The 18,992-nt window shown below is 40.5% G+C and overlaps 1 protein-coding gene across 2 annotated transcripts in view; it reads left to right on the top strand.

Moving 5' to 3' along the window:
• Positions 1-1,346: 1,346 nt before the first annotated feature.
• Positions 1,347-18,992, top strand: part of STING1 (stimulator of interferon response cGAMP interactor 1) — a 56,926-nt gene continuing 39,280 nt past the window's right edge. The window contains exons 1-3 of one of the 2 annotated variants that reach the window (XM_063447474.1): positions 1,347-1,359; positions 3,167-3,271; positions 10,232-10,485. In XM_063447474.1, coding sequence (XP_063303544.1) covers positions 10,232-10,485 — 254 coding nt within the window. In that variant the 5' untranslated portion in view covers positions 1,347-1,359; positions 3,167-3,271. Of the gene's footprint in view, positions 1,360-1,639; positions 1,713-3,166; positions 3,272-10,231; positions 10,486-18,992 lie in introns of those variants that run through there. The other variant, XM_063447472.1, reaches the window with a different exon arrangement.

Below are 18,992 nucleotides of genomic sequence, written 5' to 3'. Positions count from 1 at the left end.
TTATTATCTCCAGGCAGAACAACACACATTTTTACAAAGTCCAAGCCCCATAAGTCACATCCCCTGTTAGCCCTGATCTGGGTGAACAACATATCCAAAAATCACCCAGGTCAGAGCAGGGGTTTAGGAAATTCCTGGAAGTCTCTTTTTAACTGACCGCACGCATGGTTTCATGCCCAAAACAGTTCCAGAGAATTAGGCCTTGCGGACGGTCTATTTCAAACCGTCGAAGTACCATTCGAATTACCGAACGTACTGGTGAATGAACATAGTCAATGTGTGTCCCTTGTTTATGTGCTTCGACTCACCAAACGCCGTTCGAATTGTCAAAGTTCCCTGGAAGTTCCCTGTGTTCGAATGTCGAATGGCGGCAACTTCGACACTTCAACTATAGTCGAAGTGCCACTTTGAAAGTTCAAATCTGTTACAGTTAGAAGTCCAAAAGGCAGAAACAGTATCTTTAAACCCCAGTTCACCATAGGGCCATAGTCACAGGGTAGGCTGGCAAACAGGCCTCTCCAAAACCCAGTGGCGAGGTCACTTTCGCCACACTAGGTATGTGCTTATGGGTGGGGGCCCTCAATTAAAATAAGGGGGGGACCAATAACTAGGTATCTGTAAAAAATAAATAAATAAGACGTTGCATTTGATACCTTCTTTTTTCTAAAATCTTTTTTCAGCCCCAAAGAGGGCCAAATAAAAATCCATAATAACCGTTGCACTGAAAAAGAAAAAAAAACAGAAACAGTATCTTTAAACCCCAGTTCACCATAGGGCCATAGTCACAGGGTAGGAGGCTGGCAAACAGGCCTCTCCAAAACCCAGTGGCGAGGTCCCTTTCGCCACACTAGGTATGTGCTTACCTTTGTCACCATCCGCCAGTTCTCATCCCTTTGGTCTATCCACCATTTCCTTATCCACCGGCACTAATTTCAGTCAACTTACTCACCCACAGCAATTTTCTCTATGACCTCTAACGACACATGTAAACTCAAGGGGACTAGAGAACAGAGCAGGGTGCCTGCAAGGGGCCACACAACAGGTGCTTCCAACCCAAACTAATCCCCATTCACGCCCCCTAAACTAGCGAGGGGATGAGATGAACTAGGAAAACGCTCAAAAATTTGTATTTAACGTGACGTGAGCTGCTAAAAAATTAAAAGGATTTCTGATTACTTTTTGTTTTACTTTCTGTTTCTATTTTCGCTGCTTTACCTAAATAAGGGAAGGGTTAGTTAATCATTTGTGTGAAATCCTACTACACCCTTTATTAGACAAGACTTGCTCACTGTATTTTCTCTATAAATATATGTAAGTGGAATTTTATCACCCAGGTATTAGAAGAACACAGGCATTGAGGTAATAACCATCATTTTTATTTAAAGCTCCACGACTATTGTTCTTGGGTTAATAGTGGGTTGTAGAAATACTAGAGAACTGAATCTAGGGCTTTTATCTCAGTGGCAGGGAGGTAGTAGCTCATATTGAAGGTTTACAGTGACAAATTGCAACACTAAGAAGCAGGTGTTGGAGCTTGGTAGAGTAAAGAGGAAGAATGTGACCAGTCCTGATTTTTTCCATACCAGCTAATTTGTAAATTGAAGTGAAGATTTGTGTCGACTTAGGACTGGTTGAGCTGGAAATAGCTGTTCACTCGAAGTCCTAAAATGGATGGGACGCAGAATGCAAGAAAGCTACACAGTTTTGGTTAGGTAATGTTATTATAACAAAGAGTAATGTACCATTTTGTCCATATCGACAGAATAATTTTCTGTCAGATATTTATGAGATATTGTTACATTCACTGTGGCACAAAGGCAGCTGGAGATCAGGGAGCTTAAGACATGGCAGAAGTCTTGATGTAAGATGGAGGTTTTTAGTATTTAAAGCAATAGGCTGATTTTGCATATTCGTTCTTTTTAATTGTGTTGGATTGAACCTGAATAGAAGATAATCTTCTTTGTGTAATGGATCGCCCAAAACCCCAAAATAAAGCATTTTATAATGCTTTCCTATAGGGGAAGTACAAATGCAAGGACGGACATTTAGGTCTCACCCGGCGCTGGACTCAGGTAAGTGACTGAAGAGTTTTTTTCTGCTCTCATTTTTCTGCTATCATTGGGATATGACAGAAACATTTAAATACATAAAGGGAATCAACACAGTAAAGAAGGAGACTATATTTAAAAAAAAAAAAAAGAAAAACTACCACAACAAGAGGACATAGTCTTAAATTAGAGGGGCAAAGGTTTAAAAACTATATCAGGAAGTATTACTTTACTGAGAGGGTAGAGGATGCATGGAATAGCCTTCCAGCTGAAGTGGTAGAAGTTAACACAGTAAAGGAGTTTAAGCATGCGTAGGATAGACATAAGGCTATCCTAACTATAAGATAAGGCCAGTGACTAATGAAAGTATTTAGAAAATTGGGCGTACTTGATGGGCCAAATGGTTCTTATCTGCCAGCACTATAGTATCCTGGCACTATAGTTTCCCTTTAACTCCTTAATGTAAGGCAGCGCACAGGACTTTCAGACACCATAACAACTCAATTGAGCGGAAGTGAAGTTGTTATGGTCTCCAGAGTGTTCTTTTAAAAGGGCACTCTAAGTCAGTCTAGGCTCCATAACCACTATGGCACACTGTTGTAATCACGATGCCAAGAATCCCCTGGTACGGTCCCACAGATTTGCTGACTTCTGTGATATTGCTAAAACATAAGTTCCTATTCCTATATAGAAATATGGGTTTTGTCTGACTTTGGACATCATTCATTGTCTGATCGATTTTATATTTTTATGATTCATTTCATGTTATGTCTTAGTTAGGAAGCTGAATAGAAACACATTACGTCATCTAAAACATTCTGTGTTCGGTTAATTCAGTGCAGGCTTGTAACTGGAGAACTTGAACTGTAAAACTGATAATATTTTGTCTGACATTTTATTTGCGCAGTAGAGCATTAGGATTTAGCACAACATAAGTAATAATCTGCATAGCTAATATTTTACATCTGTTTGCTAAAGACATTAATAAAATAGACAATTTAATTTGCACAACAATTTTGAAGCCAGGTTGCATATTTCTGTTTTGCCTCTGCAAGCTGACATTATGTATGCTTCCACTTTAAGCACAGTAGATCTTTTGTTTCATTTCCCACGTTTAGCGCGTGTGCCAGGAAATGTGAAAGCTGAAACTACTTTGCTATACATTTAAAGATCTCAGCTTACATCCGCACAGCAGACGTTTTTTTTCATACAGGAAAACAAAGGTAAGACTACCAGTTTTGTATCACTGAAAAAGGGACTTTGATGGTTATCATTATTCTGTAAGACACTGTTTTCATAACATATTCTCTGAACTCTGATCAAATCTTTGTGCAACTTGCATTTTTCATTGACTTCCTGGTTTTACTACTGAACACTTTCAGTGTTAACTTATAAAGGAACACTATGGTGTCATGAATACAAACATGCATTATTGATACTATATTCAGGGCCAGATTAAGAGCCCAGTGGGCCTGAAACTGACAATTATGATGGGCCTAATTACAGAATCTTATCGACCAAACACACTAAAACAACCATACCTCCCAAGCGTCGTGTATCTGATGGAGATGGTGTTGGAGGGAAAGGATGCAGCTATACGAAAACACATACTCTATGCTAATCTCTCTCTAATTTATGCTTTCATCTTTCAAGTAAATCCATACCCCCTAATAGCATTGTCCAGTGAAGCAGGAAGTCAATGGGCAGGGTAAAAGGGTGGGCCACTGATGCGAATCACGTGACCAGACCTGCCAAAAGGGGTAAACATGCCCCAAAAGGGGACATGTTTGTCCAAAGAATTGAAAGGCCAGCCTGGCATGAATGCATGTCAGGCTGCCTGCCAATCATGCAGGCTGTCCAACTAAGGGCTATGCAGGCAGCACCCTGAGCTTGACATAAATGCATAAAATGATGCGCCTACTCCACGCTTTCTAAGGACTGTCCCCTAGCACTCACATGTCCACTTATCTCCTTATCGTCTTACTAGCAGGCAGACGTTCCTGGTATATAGTCTGGGACAGAGTAAAGGTGTAGGTAGTGAGTGTAGAATAAAGGGAACATGCCACAGTGTTAGAGAAACCAAAGTCTGCATTACCTAAACTAATTTTATTGTCAGCCAGTCAACACAAGTTTTGTTGCCATACAACCCTCTTAAGCTTCCAAACTTAAAGGGACACTATAGTCAGTATAGTATAGTAGAATCATTCCCTTCAGGCTTTTTGCATTATACACTGTCTTTTCAGAGAAAATAACTCCACTAGCCACTCCTTAGATGGATGCTAGAGGTGTTTCCTGGGGCAGTACTGCTTAGTGTGCAGCACTGCCACGCAGTGTCTCCACCCTCTGTATGCAGACTGAACTTTCCTCATAGAGATGCATTAATATAATTTATCTTTATGAGGAGATGCTGATTGGCAAGGGCTATGTTTGACTTGTGCTGGCTCTGCCCCTGATCTGCCCAGTTGAAAGTCTGAGCCAATCTTATGGGGACGCATTGTAATTTGCTCAGATCACCACTTCTGATTATGTCAATTCAGAGGCAGAGCCAGCATCTACAGACTTGAATACAAGTAAGATTTTACTATATTTAGGCAAGAGGGGGTCAGGGGGGCTAGATGGTGTTTTTTTACATAATAGGGTCAGAAATACATGATTGTGTTCCTGACCCTATAGTGTTCATTTAAGCAAGAGTATATGAAAAGTAGTTAGGGTTGCCACCTTTCTTGGAAAAAAAATACCAGCCTTAATCATTTGTATAATTAATTAGTTATGCATGACATCACATGATGTAAATCACAAGGAGTGACATAAGAGAAAATTATGTAAAATCACCAACAAACTACTCACAGTTTTATTCTGCTGAATAGCTGAATTGCTCCCAGTGTCTCCCTGTCTTCCAGTGTCTGTCTCGCTAGTCACCCAGTGTCTCAGTGTCCCTATGTATCAGTATCAGTGTCCCCATGTCGCCAAGTCCCATAGTCTCCCAGTGTCCCCATTTCTCTCAGTGTCCCCATGTCTCAGTGTGTCCCGATGTCACTAGGATACTAGGGGACACAGTGAGACATGGGGGCACTGGGAGACTGAGACACTTGGGGACACCGGGAGACATGGGGGTACTTGTGAATTCAGACATGGGGACACTGGGAGACATGGGGACACATACATTTGGGGACACTGGGAGAAATGGGGACACTGAGACACTAGGGACACAGACACTGGGAGACAAGGGGACACTGAAACATTTGGGGACACTAAGACACTAGGGACATTGAGAGACATGGGAACACAGACACCGGGAGACATGGGGACACTGGGAGACATGAGGACACTGGGAGACTTGGGGACACTGAGGACACTGGCTGGGAGACATGGGGACACTGGGAGACATGGGGACTTTGAGTCACTAGGGACACTGAGAGACATTGTGGGGATATTTATGGGATAATAATAGTAAACAGTTGAGAATTGCCCACTATTTCAATTCTCAGATCCCAAAGATCATTATCATGTAAGTGAAATGTATTCCATATAAATAGAATCACAATTTGTTATAAAAATAGATACAATTTATTGTGACATTTTTAAAATAATAATAATAAGTAACATGCGTGACAATAATCAATGACATTTTAGTATAACATGAATATGCAATACAAATGGTAATATATTTTCCAACGGTTAACACAGCTTAGAATCTACAACATTAGCTGTCAAGAAGATTTATGATGGGCTTCACAGAGACAAAGAAAGTTTCACATAGAGACAGAGCTGCAGCGTAAAGCCATAAAAATTTAGCTGACAGTTAGAATAACCCTTTCAATGCTGGCTAGACCTCCTAGGTAATTAAGATCTATTCTCATGTAATTTTAATTAAAATAACAATTAAACCAGTTCATTAGTCACTTCCTGGAACCATCCAATAAGAGAAATCTACCAAATTCTACAAGCTGAATTTTTAACTTGCCTAAACAGATATTTTATCTTATTTTAGAGCAAATCAATACACCTGGATAAATATCACGATATGCTAACATGTGGTATGTCACATAAATACATACTTATTCATTTCTATCTGCAGAATAGAAAGTTTATAAATGTACTTCTTATTTAACTAAGATTTCTAAATATCGAAATCTGATCGTGATTTATCCAGTCATATATCATGCTATTAGAAAATTTTAATTAAATTAGATTAATTAAATGAAACCAGTATATTTACCAGTTAAAGAGATGTTCTCACCAGATGTTCTCAGGTAGCTAAGTGTCAAGGAATGTTTCTTTCTCGTCTACTTTGTCTTGCTTTGCATCCTTCTGCCACCTTTTGCTTTCTCTGCATTCCTCTCCTGATTCCCCTGCATCCCTTCTCTTGATTACCCCTCTCTTCCCTTTGTCTTAACTTTTAAAGGAAAAGATTCTCTGGGTGATAGACCAATAGAAACACTCGGGTGTGGTTACCTTCTAGATAACAATTTAAGTATTTGGTCTATAGAGGGCAGTCTCGTCCCACTAAACATACCTATCCAGGAAAGAGTTAACTTTTCCTGGTGGCTATTTTGATGTCATTTACCTTATCTTTATAGTTGATATAATTTAAGTTTACTCGTCAGTTCAAACAGTTTCTTTGGGCTTTCTTCAGACTATGTGTCTGGCAAATTCTGCTATAATTTCTAATATGACAGTTCGTAAACTTAATATCACCTTTCACTACAATGGGACGTTATACAATATTGAAAGTAAAATTTAATTATTTAATCTTCTCTGTCACAAATGTCTGGGTTTAGAATTTATTCTATTCCATTAGCATTTATTCTATTGAAGGGGTTGAAACCCCTTCAGTCACTTACCTTTCTCCAGGACCGTGCTCCTTTGGCGCTGGGAAACTCTCCTCCTCCTGCCGACGTCACCGCCGAATTCGAAGAGCCGCGCGCGCATTCAAACCGCCCATAGAGCCGCGCGCGCATTCAAACCGCCCATAGGAAAGTATTACTCAATGCTTTCCTATGGACGTGAGCGTCTTCTCACTGTGATTTTCACAGTGAGAATCGCAGAAGCGGCCTCTAGTGGCTGTCAGTGAGACAGCCATTAGAGGCTGGATTAACCCTCAGTGTAAACATGGCAGTTTCTCTGAAACTGCTATGTTTTCAGCTGCAGGGTTAAAACTAGACGGACCTGGCCCCCAGACCCCTTCATTGAGCTGAAGTGGTCTGGGTGCCTATAGTGGTCCTTTAAAAAAAATATTTTACACAAAGCAGGGTGATGTCACGCTTTGTTCAGTAGCATCATAACCAATACAAAGGGCTGTAGTGGTGATGGTGCTTTGTTTGCCTTGGTCAACTTGGTATTGTAACTAAGCTGCAATCTTTTTTGTTGATAGTTCTTAACACACAATTTTTTTTCTTGTCTGATTTAATTCCCCAACCCCAGGCACATCAAACAAAATGCATGCATGGTATGCCATAATTCTTATTTCTCTCAACCGCATTCAGGTGAAATACCTCAGACTGGCTCATAGATGCAGCCTCAACATATTCACCTGGATGGTGGTTGCACCATCAGCATTATTGGAATTACAATTCTGTAGTTTTTCCTTCAATAGGAGAGACTGAGGTAATATAGACCTAGTGTCTGACATAATAAGATCAACACAAGAATGTCAGAGAAGTGTGACGCTGGAATGACACAGTGTTTGTATAGAACAATGGGTAAAGCATTCCGCATCATTCTTGACGCTGAAACAATGCTCTGCATCAATTTTGATGCCAGAATGGCGCACTCCGTCATTTTTTTGATGATGGAGTAACATCAAGTGGACAAACGACGATGAGTAGAGATGTGTACCCTGACACATACAAAGCCTCACAACAATATTTTCCCTCTCTAATCCAAAATCAATCATTCCACTTTTCAGGCTCATAGTCATTTTTTTTTTCACCCTTTCCCAGTGAGAGCTAATCTATGTCGATTTTCACACCTTGCAACACTTCGGATGTCCACTTTAATTTTTGTTTGGTTGTGCGTGGGCTGTTCTGAGCAATGGAGCTCTTTTGTACACTCAGACACAACAGCAATATGGCGCTCCTAGAAAAGGGGGCATTAGGATAGAAAAGAAGGACAGAGGGATTTAGGCCAAAATAGAAACTGTCCCTCCTAAATGACACTTGGAAAGTATTAAATCTTCCTTTAATAGTAGAGAAGGCATGGTTGTGAAATCCTATGTCCACATGCTCCCCAAATAGGCCAGATTAGATGTATACTTACAGTTGTAATCAAAACTATTTAACCCCCATTGAAAATCAGGTTTATTGTCAAAACGTACAGATTCTCAGCTGTTTGCAATGAACAAATCAGACAAAAGCAATTGATATAGCTCAACACAATTCATGCATCAATCCTCAAATTCAACTGAAAATGCAACTTATAATGACAGTCTCAAAATTATTTAACCCACTGGAATCCCTTAACAGCACAATAGGCAGGTGTTTTCTCAAGCACACCTAATGCAACTAATCAAGGGTTTCAACAGTTGCACCAGATGTGGAACACTTGAAATACCAGAACTGGCTAGGGGTTTATTTAGTGTCATGTTTGACTGCATGTTAGAAATGAGTCAATACAGTGGTCCACAGTGTACCTACAGTTAAGTATGATGGTGTCTCGGTGATGCTCTGGCACTGGAGCTGAAAACCTGCAAGATGGATTAATGTGGAAGGCAAGATGGATTAATTGAAGTATCAGGAAGTCCTAGGAGAAAATGTCATACCATCTGTGAGAAAGCTGACAACAGGACAATGATCCCAAGCATACCTAAAATTCCACCAAGGCTCAGTTGCAGAAGTAGTCCTGGAAAATTCTATATTTTATAATAATTTTGATACTGGAGAAGTCATTTAAGTTGCATTGTCAGTTGAATCTAGGGAAACCAGCATTCGTTGTGTTGAGCTATTTCAATTGCTTTTGTTTGATTTGTTCATTGCAAACAGCTGAAAGTCTGTAACTTTTGACAATAAACCTGATCAATAGGGGTTGAATAATGCTGATTACAACTGTACATGCTAACAGCATCTTGTGCACACATGTCATACAAATAACTGTCCAGCACAGTATCCTTTGTGATGCTGAAAATCATTTATATTTTGGAAATTGCTTTAACTATACGCCTCTGAGAAAAGGGAAAACAAGGTGTTTCTTGCATTGTAACCTGTACAAAAAGTGGCAGGGTTTTTCACTAAAGTGAGAATTGTCAGGAATTCAAAGTGATTTTCAAATTTAAGACTAAAGTACCTGAATTGGAAGCATAGCTGACTGGGAGAATATTTCCAGTTCGGCTACTTTGACCTTATATTTGAAATTCACTTCGATCTCCTGACAATTCTTAGTTTAGTAAAAAAAAAAACAAAAAAAAAAAACACCTGTGTCGCTGTAATCCCAGGGTAAAACTTAAAATGATTTTAATGTACAATATATTTTTTTTTAAATGTTATCTGCACTTCATTGAAAGTTTTATCAAGCAAAGAAATAACAGGAAGTAGACAATCAGTCTGCATTGAATAACAAAAAAAAGAACATAAAAGTGTACAAAGAATATAAATAAATAAAATCACATCAGAGAAACGACAATAAGTCCACGGTGCAATTTATGAGCCATATAGGTTTTGGCATGCTAACTACGAGGCAATTTGTTATTAACATAGGATATTGTTAACCAAAAATATCTGGAAACTACACAGGTAGATAACATCATTGGTCAGAGTTAAATTGGTTTATATGCATGAGAATATCCACATTACGCAAGGGTATTATATTGGAAAAAAATGAAGAAGATATGGCTTAACTTGAGTCAAATATTACACAAACTGGTAGAGTCATTCATTATTAATCTCAGATAAGACGAGTAAAGTCTCAGTACGGGTCTCATTCCAGTATCTATACCTTTATTTCCACCCCTGCTCATTTCTGGATTTAGTTTTGGCTGTGGTGCACACGCTTATTTCATTAGCTCAATTTTGGGCTACTTGTTTACTTAATGTGTCTATGGTTGAAGTTTTAACAGATCTCCACACAATTTATGTTTTTTAACTAGTGGTCACTCTATATTGTTGGCCACTGAACTGAAAACTAGAACAACATAGGAGTCTGTATTAATAAATGTCAAACTATATTATATAAAATGTGTTTCTCAACAGATGTTCGTAACAAGAATACGGGAGGAAACTCATGACAGAAATATTATTCCAGAAGCAAGAGGGCACAGAGCTACCAAAACAGTTTGCATATGTATTGCCGTATGCATTATTCTTCTATATACATTTGGAATTGGCAATTATAGCATTACTCAAATTGTATTCAGCTTGACAGTATTTTTTTTAAGCATTCCAAGTTGGAATTTAATAGTTGGCATATGTGAGTTTTCCGAAGAAATTAAACATGTGAATGCCAGGTATAGTGACTGCTATATATATATGTATACTATTATATGCTTTAATTAAGTTTTATTTACAGTTAATTTTTATATTGTATTTTTCATATTATATTTTTTCTACCATAACATATTAATCCTAGGTGTTTTGAAACTACTATGGAAAGTAATAATAATAATAATAATAATAATAATACTATCACATAAAAGTTTGACATACCTTAAGTAAAAAGAAAATAAAAAAGTGGTATTTTGATTCAATCACTATAATAAAAACACAAATTATTGAAATTATAGTGGGCATAGGATCAGATTTGGATAAAAAAAAGTATTATTATTTTGCCATTCAATTACTTGCTTAGCACATATTGAAATATTATAAATATAAATTGTAATGTTTCATGGATACCATGACCAGTACCAAAACACTGTCATGGTCCCAGGTGAAGATAAGATTTATGTTTGAAAAAAATTATGAAGTATTTAATGTACTGTGTTAGAGTTCCCTAAGAATACTCTTGTTTTAATAACATAGGATAAACTTTTAAAATTATTTAATATTTTGTATAAGCTTTTAAAATTATGTAATATTATGAAAACTATTTTAGCATGGTAGTATTTTGGATCTATACAGAATTATTAAATTATTTTAAAGCATGTCAAATCATATTTAATCAAGGCCAATGGCCTTGTTTTAAAGGCTTTCCAATTGATTAAATACTGGAAGAAAAACTTTCCAAATGATTTATCTAGAAAAAAAAAACCATAGACTTTAATGGTGACTTCTGTAAAAAAATCATTTGGACATTTTTTTATTTTTTTTTCAAATTCTTTATTTTTGTGGGCATAAGAGACATATAGCGGTAACAATTTAAATGCCAACAATAAGACAGAAGCATACTAGTGTTATATAATGGAGATAGTGTCCAGTTTAGAATTTAAAATTTAGGTAAACCATACGCAGCATCATGCGATTAATCACAGGCAGGCAGTATAAATAAGGCGGTCCTCTGATATAAGGCATACGACTTCTAGACAAATAAAAATGATCATAATCTAAATATGAAATATTTTCTGCTAATGTGAACACTTTGAGTAGTGCTCCATTACCCTTAGCTCAGGGGCAGGGCCGGACTGGGGATACAAAGCAGCCCTGGAAAAAAATCTGTGCCAGCCCCATAAGTCATTGCGCCATATATTGTCACATGTAATATGTAAGGCTATGTCTTGCCACCCCAGATGACTGAGTAATATATATATATATATATATATATATATATATATATATATATATATATGTATATATATATATATTTCTTTTTCTAATATAAAATATTGGTCCTTTCAGAGTAAAATGTTTAATTATGCAGTAAGCATACTCACATGCAGACACAGACAATCTCACTGACACACAAGCTCATTGAAACACAACCTCATAGATAAACAATCTCATTTATATATATATATAAGCTCACTGACATAAAAACACAAGCTCACAGATGCAACACATAGGCTCACTGACATACAATCTCACTGACACACACAGACAAGCTTATTGGTATACACACAAATGTAGTACAGACAAGCTTTGACACGCACAAGCTTTCTACAGACAAGCTCACTGTCACACACGCTCACTACAGAAAAGCTCACTGATACACACATGCTCACTACAGACAAGTTCACTGACACACACATGCGCCATATAGAAAAGCTCAATGACACACACATGCTCCCTACAGAAAAGTTTGTAATAAACATGGTCTAGATATTCTGTGACCACCCTTTACTTTTTTCTGCAAACAAGTGATTGGCACAGTGCCACACCTACAATGGAACAGATATGATTATATACTTCTAAAACCTTGCTTTAGAGGGATCTTGTTATATATGTAGTGGATAACCTCGAAAACAATCTGACAGAATTCATGAGCGGTATGCACCGATTTGTAGAGCTATAACCAATGACACACGTACACACACAAGCTCACTCACTAGCAGGCACACATACACACACGCTCACTCACTAGCAGGCACACACACAAGCTCACTCACTAGCAGGCACACACACACAAGCTCACTCACTAGCAGGCACACACACACACGCAAGCAAGCTCACTCACTAGAATGCACACGCACACACACAGCTTAATATAGTGGTTCTGGTGTCTATAGCCTGTCCCTGCAGGCTTTTCAAAGTAAACACTATCTTTTCAAAGATCGTGAAAGATCGTCATGGTGGCAGTTTCAAACGGGTAGGAAGGATGTTCTCTCACTGCTTTCATGAATGCATTATGTACTGACATTGTCTGGAACTGGAAGATAACTTCCTTTGGGGAGCCTGTTAGTGCTCTAATCGCTAAAATCTTCAGGTACAATCTTTTTATGTAGTGTGGCAGTTCCACAGGGATAACACTTTCAGGAATGAAAGATTTTCAAAATTCTGCTACATGTGCCTGTCTTCCATGTTATCTAGGCATTGATTAAGTATTACTTGGGCTTGTTGGAGCCTCCAAGGTGGTGTAACAGGTAGGGAGGCCTTGCGTATCCTCCCCCACTGCCTTGATGCGGCACTCCACGCTCGTAGCCCTCATCAGAGGTGGAGTGGGACAGCCCCCAGTAGTTGGGATCTCGTCCAACACATATATGGCCTGATCCTTGGAGTAGGCCAAAGCAAAATCACCATTTTCTTTTGGCATGAAGGTTTCAGGGGCCCTCGCAGGTCGAAGCAAATTAAATTCTAAACCCTGGGAAACCTGAAGATTTGACAGTTCCCTGGCATCTGGACTTCCCTATTATATTGAGTGTCTTTTCATTGATTTTTAAAGTGGTTAAACCATGCTTGGTTCTCAGAGCTCCACTGCCATATGTCCAATTTAGAAAGTTTTTCTAACAGTATTTCTAACCACGATGAATCATTTGGAAAGCTTTTTAAATTGAAGACAAAGTTGAAATGTCCCCAGAATGGATTCTCAAAAATAATCCTGTTTTGTCCATGGATCATCACAATGCAAAATCCAGACATTGTTCTTAACACCACCTCCAATTAATTTGCGTGTGGTCCAGATTTCAGCCTGTCCAGATCTAACCAACCAGCAGAAGTCTGGAACTGAATAATAGAAAAAAATGCAAGCAGATTCCCACATTCAACAGAATTGGCAACAATATGCCTGCAAATTGGATTCAACCAAACTTGGTTGAAACAAATTTGCAGGCAGATAGTGGTCAATTATAATACAAGCCAATACATTACAAAAATCCATCAACCACACTTTACATAGTTAACTATGAAACTGTTTAGAAGCCTGCATGATTTAGAATGTGTAGCATAAGTCGATCTTATAACCAAATAGACAAGGATTGATCCATCATTTATATGTAAATAATACATTCAAAATTCTACAAGAATCAAGGAAGGGATGGCAAGTAGTGGCAAGTATAAATAAGCCCCCTTGCCAACCTTCCCATGCTTGAAGCTTGGGGGGGACTATTGCCCTCTTGCCAGCACTCCCATGGTTCTAAGTCACTTTCAGGGGGAGGCCATTTTTAAAGTATTCTATGACCTTTGCACTTATCCAACTTATGGTGCTTAGAGGGACTTTCGTCACAATCAATCTTTCCTGGCTAATCATGGCAGCATTTAACATATGGGTTTAGCTCCTCCCTCTAACCCTCAGGACAGGAAACACAAACAATCAAACAATTAAGCCTACCTTCCCCTAGTATATAAGGTACCCCAGTATCCTCCACACCTCAGTCTTTTCCTGTCCTCCTAGCCCTAGGACAGTTTATTTATTTATTTTTTCAGTTTTGTCTGGATATTTTTTTTTTTGCTCACCTGACCATGTTTGATATGGTCTTGTCCCTGTGGAGGTCAGCCTCCCTCCTCAGGAAGCCCAGGCACATGTAGCCCATTCTTCACGGAGTTGGGAAACCCTGGGAGCCTGGGTGGTTAGTTCCACAGGCTGTGGGAATCCTCTGGCGTCCTGTGTGTGATGCAGACCTCGATCAGACGATCAGCATGAAGGTAAGACGCTCGCGCATGCGCAATGCGTCCGACCGGACTCAGAGTGAATTTTGCCCATATCCAAAATGGCGGTTTCGCGATCTCGCGACCAAGTGCGCATGTGCGATCCTTTAAAGGGGCAGAGCGGGAAATTTGAAATGGCGGTAATTAGACTAAAAAACGCTCATTTTCGTTCCCTTCAAAGATACAGTGCTCTTGTAGGCTGCTATTAAAGCTCTGCAGGTAAGTGAATTACTTTTTTTTACAAAGCTTCATAATATTGGGCTGAGAATACATTTTTTTTTTTTTTTAATGTTCTTAGCCCTACAGTCAGTATGGATCCATCATCCCCTTCTGCAAAATCAACGAGATCTGCAATAGGTCATAGATGAGCAACATTTTTATTTTTATTTTTTAATTTTCTTCACGTTACTAAAAAGAGTGCATAGAGGGTACAGTCTTATGACTTCTGTATCTTACAGCCCTCGTGACCGGTCCTGTCCCAGATCCCCATCGAGGAGAAGGGAGAAACCGGCAGCCTGCCCTGGATGTGGAGCAAGGCCTATGGATAACTGCAGGCTCTGCAGAAGATGCTTAGCCATGGTCGCAGGAGAATCTGATCGCCAGAAGTCACCGCAAGCCTCTACCTCCTCAGCCAAAGATATGGCTTACTGGATTAAACAAGCGGTGGTGGAGGGAATTGCTGAATCTCACAAGAATAAGAGATCAAGAGGTGAGACCTTCGGCATTGATTCAGATCAGTCTGAAGATGAATACAGACAGCCTTCAGCTTACCTGGATTTAGAGCAAATCTCTTCCAGTGAAGAGGAGTATATGGAACAACCTTGCTCCTTGGACTCCAAAACTATGGAGCATTTGATTATGGCTGTTAGAAGAACATTGGATTTGCCGGAAGAGGCCAAAGAATGTTCAGCTTCTGACAGACACTTTGGTGATTTGCATAAGAAAAGACCTTCCTTCCCAGTTCACAGCTCTATTAAAGAACTGATGAAGAACGAGTGGAAAATTCCCAGCAAGAGGATTACTAGTCAAGGAAGGCTTTCGAAGTTATATCCGATCAAAGAGGAGGATTCCAGAATGTGGACTACGGTCCCTAAAGTTGATGCTCCTATCATTAAGGTTGCTAAAAGATCTACGCTTCCGATTGATAGCAATGCTTCCCTTAAGGAGCCCATGGATAAAAGGATTGACGCTGATTTATCTAAAGCATTTATGACAGCAGGTTTAGGTTGCCATCCGGCTGTATCCATTTCTGCTTTGTCTAGAGACATGCGTTCCTGGTTGCTTGACTTGGAGGATGACATCGATAAAGGTGTTAGTAGACGTCAGATGGCTGAATCCTTAAGAGATATCAAACTCGCCAGTGACTGGCTTTTGAAATCCTCCACTGACCTCATTAGAATTCTTTCTAAGGTTATGGCTCATTCAGTCACCGCTAGAAGGGCGCTTTGGCTGAGGTCCTGGGGGGCAGACCTTTCCTCTAAGAATAATTTATGCTCACTTCCCTTTATGGGGGAAGTGCTTTTTGGAAAACCGCTGGATGAAGCTATTAAAAAAGCGGCCGAGGTTAAACAGGTTATGCTGCCACAAGATAGACGTCCTAAGAGACCTCATTTGGACCGCAGACCTTTTAGGGATCAAGGCTACTTTAGGGAAAGTAAGACCTACAGACCGGGCAGAGAATTCTCGAGGCATTCCAATTGGAAGAGCGGCCAGAATGTAAAATCCTCTCGGGGCAAGACGCAGACTTCTTCCTTTCGCCCCAACAAGCAGTTCTGAAGGTGGCTTACTCCAGGCTCCTCGAGTGGGAGCACGTCTTTCATTCTTTCAGAGGGCCTGGGAAATCATTCCAGATGCTTGGGTGAGATCCATTATCAGCGGAGGTTATCATCTGGATTTCGAAGAATATCCGCCTCCACCAAGGTTTATTCGCACAAGGCTTCCTGCCAACATCCAAAAAAGAGAGATTCTGAATCTTTATGTCTACAATCTGCTTATGGAAATAGCCATCGTGCCTGTACCCATAAGAGAAAGATTCCAGGGTTATTATTCTCCCCTGTTTTTGGTCAAGAAGCCGGAAGGAAAATGGAGACCTATTCTAGACCTCCACCAGCTCAACCTTTATCTAAGAGTCAGAAGATTTCGCATGGAATCCATTCGCTCCATCATTCCTGTTGTTCATCACCAAGATTGGATGATATCTATAGATCTCAGGGATGCCTATTTTCATGTCCCAATCACGATCGCCCATCAAAAGTTTCTCAGATTTTGTGTCCGGAAAGAACACTTTCAATTTCAGGCCCTTCCGTTTGGTATAAGTACGGCCCCAAGGACCTTCTCGAAGGTTCTGGTCACCATCATTGCCTTGCTCAGAAAAGAAGGTGTAGCGGTGTTCCACTACCTGGACGACATCCTGGTAGTGGTCCCGGACCGAGGATTAATATTTCAACACAGACGACTAGTCCTCGACACTCTCTCTCATTTCGGCTGGCTCATCAATTACGAGAAGAGTCACTTGCATCCTTCAAGAGAACTGATATTCCTGGGAGCAAAGTTCAATACAGACACGGCGATTGTATCCCTCGCACACGACAGAAAGATCGTACTGCAAGATCGGATAAGGGACTTCAGACTGAAGACTTCAGCCTCGGCAAGAGAGTTTATGAGGCTCCTGGGGACTCTTTCTTCCACAATAGAGCTTGTCTGGTGGGCTCAGTGGAACCTTCGCCCTCTTCAGCAATTTTTTCTGGAAAATTTCAGGACCAGCTCAAGAGATTGGGAGATGCTGATTCGCATTCCTTTGGTTCTGAAACAGAAGATCCTTTGGTGGATGTCGTGGGAAAATATCTCCCGAGGGTTCCCCTTGCGGGAAATAGATTGGGTGGTCATTACGACGGATGCCAGTCTGACAGGTTGGGGGGCGCATTTAGGCAATCGATTTTTTCAAGCAAAATGGCCTCCGAAAACTCAATGCTTACCTTCCAACATCAGAGAACTAAGAGCTACTTTCCTGGCCCTTCTTCATTTTCAACATGTCATCAGGTATTGCTGGGTCAAGTTGAGAGTGGACAACAAAGCAGCTGCTGCCTACATAAACCATCAAGGCGGAACAAGGAGTGTAGCCCTGATGAGAGAAATCGTTCCCATTATGACCTGGGCTCAGAATCATGTGGAGGGCCTGTGTGCCACCTATCTTCCAGGGAAGGAGAATGTATTAGCGGATTTCCTCAGCAGACACCTGATAGAAGCTTCAGAATGGCAACTTTCCAGGAGGATCTTCACCCAGTTGGTCCAGAAGTGGGGTCTTCCCCAAGTGGACCTCATGGCGACCATTCGGAATGCGCAGGTACCATGCTTTGTGTCGAGGAGATACCATCCAAAGGCGGTTGCTCAAGATGCTCTATCCATCAATTGGGTGTTCAATCTGGCTTATGTCTTTCCTCCGATTCCCCTCATACACGCTGTTCTGAGAAAGATCTCCAAGGAACATTGCAAGGTGATAGCGGTCCTTCCCTTCTGGCCCTCGTCGCCCTTGGTTTCTCCTGTTACAGAGGTTATCGATGGACCTGCCTTGGGAACTTCCAGTCTCAGAAGACCTGCTGTTTCAGGGACCAGTGTTTCATCCGGAGCCTCACAAATTCAGGCTCCATGCATGGCTATTGAGAGGAAGTCTCTAGTTGAACATGGCCTTTCGAACCAGGTTATCTCAACCCTGTTACGTTCCAGGAATCCTTCTACTTCTTCTACGTACCATAAAGTATGGGAAGCCTTTGCACGATGGGGTAATTCCACGGTTCAAGATTTAAGTTCCCCTTCCGTATCTCAGGTTTTGGGTTTCCTACAAGCAGGCCTTCAACTTAACACGCTTAAAGTGCACTGCTCGGCTCTTTCAGCTCTTTCTGGTGTTCGTTGGGCATTAAATCCTATGGTGATTCGATTCTTCAAAGCAGTCATTAGGATTAGACCTCCTATCAAGGGATTCTCGGCTCCTTGGAATCTGCCTCTGGTTCTGCAGGCCTTGACGGAACATCCCTTCGAACCTATTGATGAGGTCCCTATGCAGGTTCTTTCTCTGAAGACCCTGTTGTTGCTGGCCTTGGTATCTGCTAGGAGAATGTCAGATATTAGAGCACTGTCATCTGAGGAACCGTTCACTACCTTCTTCGATGATAGAGTTGTGCTACGGCCTAGACCTGAGTTCCTTCCTAAGGTTGTTACATCCTTCCACCTGAATCAAGAGATTGTCCTGCCGGGGTATTTTCAGGAGCCATCTTCTCCTGAAGAAGAAAGATGCCATACGCTAGACCTGAGGAGATGTCTTTCCACATATATTGGTCGCTCAGCTAATTGGAGGAAGTCTCCCCAATTGTTTGTGATACCTTGGGGTTCTCGTAAAGGTGAAGCAGCCTCTGTAGCTACCCTTCGTTCCTGGACGGTTCAGGCTATTTCTAGAGCTTACAGAGCGAAACAGGTTCCAGTTCCCAAGGACATCAAGGCACAT

This window comes from Pelobates fuscus, chromosome 3, assembly GCF_036172605.1.
Source record: "Pelobates fuscus isolate aPelFus1 chromosome 3, aPelFus1.pri, whole genome shotgun sequence".
NCBI classification, from domain to species: Eukaryota; Metazoa; Chordata; class Amphibia; order Anura; family Pelobatidae; genus Pelobates; species Pelobates fuscus.
This window is presented reverse-complemented; position numbering and strand designations above follow the sequence as displayed.